The 5,694-nt window shown below is 44.3% G+C and overlaps 1 protein-coding gene across 1 annotated transcript; it reads left to right on the forward strand.

The window, feature by feature from the left end:
• The first annotated feature begins 4,350 nt into the window (after positions 1–4,350).
• On the forward strand, positions 4,351–4,794 carry LOC136483168 (protein STIG1-like). The gene has a single exon (XM_066480249.1). The coding sequence runs from the start codon at positions 4,351–4,353 to the stop codon at positions 4,792–4,794; it is 444 nt and encodes a 147-aa protein (XP_066336346.1).
• The last annotated feature ends 900 nt before the right edge of the window (positions 4,795–5,694 follow it).

Below are 5,694 nucleotides of genomic sequence, written 5' to 3' on the forward strand. Positions count from 1 at the left end.
AGGAACATTACCACAAGCTTAGGAATAGTAAAGGCATACTTAAATCAATAGTTAAGGTTTCATATGCAAACGAGCAGTTCCTTAATTCAATCACAACAAGAGTTCTACAATTTCAAATGACTTGCAAGAGGACATTCTGGAAAGCTTATGAAATTTTCTACAAATCATTTGTAAACATCAAAGCATGATTCTTACGTTAACCAAATCGAATTAAGGTAAACATAGAATCTGTCCAGAAATGACAGGTTTACTAAATTAATTATTTAGTGATGATGCAAAAGCATAATTGGACCAAACCAAGTTTACCCAACTTGTTGTACATACCAGAGGAACATCAGAAAGTATAGTGCCAACTTCTAAATAGATTATTTAATGTCCTTTTCTAATTTATTTAGTTAATTAGGTGATTAAAGCAACATATAGTAAAACTGTTCAGAAAAATCTGCAAACATTACAGTAGCTACCTCATGCTTCACATAGACTACCATAAAAATTTCAAAGCAATTGGTCAAGCAGAACTTGTTGTATCAAAAATAACAGATGGCAGGGCTATCTCTAGCATAATTAGGAAACCCTATTGAAAAGTGTCAAGCAACAGATTTCACATTTTTCCTAGTATCATTCTAGCATAAGAATAGCACTCACCAAATTTTACCTTTACTGGATCTATAGAAAAATTATGAAAATTCACACAAGATCCATCCATACAAACAAGAGAATTACCTAACTCTTTCCTACAGTGTCCAAAATGTATGAAAATTTAACTACAAGCTATTCATGATATGAGCAGTACACCATAAAAAATTTATGCCATTTGGAGCTACAAAGAAAAGATATAATTACCCCTATTTTCCACATGATTAAAAGAGATAATTAGCAACTCCATTTTTCATAACAGAACATGGCATAAATTATATTTTAATATAAACTAGACATTACCAGGAACTCAACAAAATTGGAACCATATGATTTGGATCTACCAACTAAGAGATACACATTTTTGAATATGTACTCAAATCTGTGAAAAAGAATAAAACAAAACAAAATGGAAACCCTATTCAGCTACTGGGCCGGCCCGGAAAGACTCGGCGGCCCACGAAGCACGCGCCCGCATACGCCAGCGTGGCCCAGAAGCGACGCGGCCCATGCCGGTTCCCGCCTGAGCTCGGCGGCTGACGAGCGGGTCCCGCAAGACAGAGAGACAGACAGGGGAGGAAGAAGAACGACGGCGTAGCTCGTCGTCGGTGGCAGCTCCGGCGAGGCCATCGGTGCCAACGTGTTCACCTCACCCATGCGCACCTAGGGGTACCATCTATTTTAGCTATTCCAGCGGCTAGAGGAAATGACGACGGCCATGGCGGCGCACCGGCCGCGGGTTGGCCAGCTCCGGCGAGCCGACGGCGTCATGGCCCTAGTGGTCGACCCTACGAGCATCAGCATCACACACAGGACCCAGAGCAAGGGAAAGAGGGGATGGTAAGAGGCCCGAGCGGCACAGCCACGTGCGAGCTCGGCCGGCGGCGGTCATGGCGACCCGATGGAGCCGCCTTCGCGGTGAGCTCTACCTGAGGCAAAAATGAGATGACGGTGGGGTCAAGGATGTGGAGGAGCTCACGGTGGTGCTATGGTTCAGAGGAATCGGACAATGGCGCTCAGTTTCAGGTGGATTTGGCTCGGCGGCGGCCACGGCTTCCCGGTCGCCGTGCTCACGTGGAAGAAGATGGCCGAGAGGAAATGGCGCGATGAAGAGCGGGTGAGCGAGGCGCTGGCTTTCATCTGGGAGCACGGACGCACGACGTGGATACGCTAGCAGAGCATGCACGCCACACGGTGATCAGCCCCTGAACCGGTCGGCCACGGCGAAGACTGAAGGTTTTCTGAAACTTCGATTCAGTGCTCCATGGCGTCGACTGACAGGCGAAGTTGACAGCATTGGATCTCATAAACCGTGACGAGTTAGTAGAAGTAATGTATACAAAAGTTGTAGAGCTATGGTAGGGCTACAACTTTGATTTAGAAATCAACAGCTAATTCTCCCTAGACCATGAGTTGTACCAAGCCAAAGTTGGCTCGATCCAACTGGAATGGCATCTATGACTTAGAAAAAATTTTAAGTATGAAATCAGCAGGGAAACATGACTTGTGGGCCCAGTTTGAGTATGTTTTAGCCATTTTCATGAGATGGTCATATTGAGACTTTTGTTCCTTGATAAATTGGCTACAACTTTGGTAAAGGGTGCATAACCATGCAAGATCTCTAGGTTGGACTTTTTAATCAGTCAAATAGAGTCACTCTATGGTCCTTCTAAGTCAAACCTCCACCTAGAGGGCAATTTAGTCATTTTGGTCCACATGAACAATGTCCCATCAATTACCCTAAGTGTAGTTAAGGTGTATTAGACCATAATTAACCACTCTATACAAGTGCTACACCAACTTCTAAGTATCACATGTGATGAAGCAACAAAACACTCAATTTTACTCTAATGTTGCAAATCCATGTTTCACATGTTTCATGACTTTGTTGAAATGTTAAACTTGTCATATTACACTACCATGTTGCCATGTTTCAAGGTATGAGAAACTCATGTTGCATTCACATGTTGCACCACTACCATTCACAAGCAATCAAGTATGAAACAAACACAATTGAGAATGTTGCATATGCATGTTTCAGTAACTATGGCATGATGAGATAGATGATGCACATGTTTATGAAATGAAATGCAATTTTGTGGGAGCCAAACACCTTGGGTGTTACAATAATACAATAATAAGATCATGGGGCTAACATATCTTTCAACTTATCTCTACTTCGATGATCTCGTAATGTGAACTGTTCGTGAAAGCACTCGATATCGGCTAAACAGCCGATTTAGGCATAGCGCACAGTTAAGGTCATGCCTCCTCAGGAACGGGTCTACCAACTAACGATCCCCACTCCATGGTGCCAACAGTGGAGTGAGAGGCAGAATCCCACAGGCCATGATGACGGGTCATGGAACGGTTTTCATTAACCAATAGATCTACTCGAGATCGGACATGCCTTAACCACACGCTATGCACGATTAAGATTGATATAAAACAGCCGATAAAAGCATAATTCATCGTTTAAGGTGTAGATTAGATCAACTTTAAATCAGCAAATGATGAGTTAAACAAGATATAAAGCTGATCTAGATCAATCTCAATCGGGCAGAGTGATATTGCTGTAATTGGATAAACGATGAAAGCAATAAGCAATATCGGTAACTTAATGAATCTACCAAAGACTACCGTACTATGGTAGAGCCGATAACTTGACCTTGATCTAATTCGAACAGTGGGGTGTGAGGCAGAATCACACAGGCCATACTTGAATTAGACAAGAGACGATAACTAGCCTATACCAGAGTCGCAGTGGGGGTCGACCGGATCGATGCAGCCATACGAACAGAGGTATAAATCATGACGGTACTTACAGACAAGCAGTGGAGGTCGACCGGATCGATGCAGCCGTACTCGCTGAAGAACTCGCCGAGATCTACTCTACTCCTACTCCTAAGGGGTGGCCGGAGCCGAAAAAAGTAATTAAGTTGTATTTGATTGATTGTTGTTTTTACAATAGTCGGGGCTTGATATTTATACCCGGACCTGCGCATGACTCCTGTCTAAGCACGACTTATCACAATTTTTGGTATGAAGGAAATATTCCTATTTTAAGATAACTTGGACTCTAATCTTTACCCTTTTGTAGAGTCCGAAATGTATCTTCTTGGCGCCAATCATGTCCTGTCTTCGTTATCTGCTGACGTCATTCGGAGAGAATCGATCCAGTGTCGCATTCGATCCAGCAGATATCAATCTTTATTCTATAGACTCCTTAATTGATATAATTCTGGAAGCCTGCGAGTTCCCACGCTCTTCTCCCAAATTTTGGTGTAAACACACATGCATGCACTTTGAAGCAGGTAACTAAGCTATCTCCTGTCGTGATTTGTGGGTGTCAAATGGAAGGCATCACTCGATGCATTCCACGTACGCTGGAGCTTCACATTTTGTTCTGTTTTCTCTCTATACATGCATGCATACCCTTGATTTGAAGCATATGGCATGCATGCATGTGAGGGCGGGCCGTAATTTCATCATGAGAATATAATTGCACCCAACCGCAGCAAATCTCATGAGAAGTCAACCCCAGATTTCATCATCACAAGTCAACTCTTGCTGTGAAGTGAACTCCAAATCTCATCAAAAGTCAACAATCACTTTCACTTCTATATATGCGCCTCTTCTAAGACATTCCCAACACACAACTCACCGTCGTCACTCACCGGCGACAAGCAAAGTATAGAAGTCGTCGTCTCTTCCATGGCGAAACTCACCGTCACGGTCATCGTCCTGCTCACATTCCTCGCCACCGCAGCAGCTGGCACGGTCTCCGATGCTGGCGCAACCACGACCATCCCGGCAGGTCGCCAACAAGCTGCCAGGAGGAGCCGGTTCCTGCTTGCCAATAGCGCGGTCTACAACTCGCCGCCGCTGACACCATCGTACGGCGCTTGCTCCAAGAAGTCGGCCGCCGTGTGCTTCGCTCCGGGAAGCCCGGGCACGACGTGCTGCGGCGGGCAGTGCGTGGACACGGCAGCCAGCGCCGACCACTGCGGCCGCTGCAACAAGCTCTGCAAGCACGATCGTAGCACGTGCTGCGGCGGCCGCTGCGTCGATCTGCTGTCGGACGAGGACAACTGTGGCACATGCGGGAACCGCTGCAACAAGAAGTGCAGCAACGGCTTCTGTGACTACGCCCTGTAATGTGCAGTGCGGCATATTATATACTTCTTCCCCGGCCCCTATTGAATTACATGCCATATTAGATATATCGTAAGACAAACATTTTTATCTTTGATCATCAATTTAAAAAATTGTATATATTAACAACATAATACTTTTGAAACTATATGCATTTTTTCTTCAAAAATTGATGGTCAAAGATAGAAATGTTTGATTTAGGGTAAACTAATGCAACATACCTTTGTTTTAAATCCGGTGAACAATCAATTGCACTACAGGAAAACGCCTCTTTGCCGACTGCTTGCCCCGGTCGGCAAAGGCATAAACCCAGTCGGCAAAGGCTTTGCCGACCGCAAAACCAGAGGCATGATGTTGGACATGTCCCGCGCAGCTATCTAAAGCGAGTCTGAGAAGGACTCAATTTTCATGTTTGATTCGGGTTAGTTTTCATGATGTATTTGGACTCTATCCTAGGGATAGACCTCCCACCTTGTCTATCTATATCTATACCTAATATTAAAGAGAAAAATTATTCCTCCAAACTTTGGTCTCTCTCTCTCAGTCTCTGTGTGCCCCAATGTCTAGAGCATAAGAGTCATGGAGGGTTTTTTACTAATAGCAGTTGCACACGATGAATTAGAAATTAGAATCTTAATTTCATCTACTTCAGGGTAGAATCAGGCCAATTATTACAAAGTTCGGTACTGCGACCAACACACAACCCACAGGGATCACAAGCTTACAAGTAGACACTAGAACAACAAAGCGGGAAGTAAAGTTCTGACTAATGAAGACCAATAAACCTAGTCGATAACCCTCCATTGGAATTAAAGAAGTACAATGCTGATATCTCCAGATGCTGCCCAATAAGAATCAGTTGATCCCGTAGATCATTACGCCGCTGCAGCCTTGCCCATTGCC

Source organism: Miscanthus floridulus, chromosome 9 (genome assembly GCF_019320115.1).
Source record: "Miscanthus floridulus cultivar M001 chromosome 9, ASM1932011v1, whole genome shotgun sequence".
Classification (NCBI taxonomy): domain Eukaryota; kingdom Viridiplantae; phylum Streptophyta; class Magnoliopsida; order Poales; family Poaceae; genus Miscanthus; species Miscanthus floridulus.

Bases quoted from the DNA above. Each gene is read 5' to 3' on its own strand.
- LOC136483168 (XM_066480249.1), top strand. From the start codon at position 4,351: ATGGCGAAACTCACCGTCACGGTCATCGTCCTGCTCACATTCCTCGCC.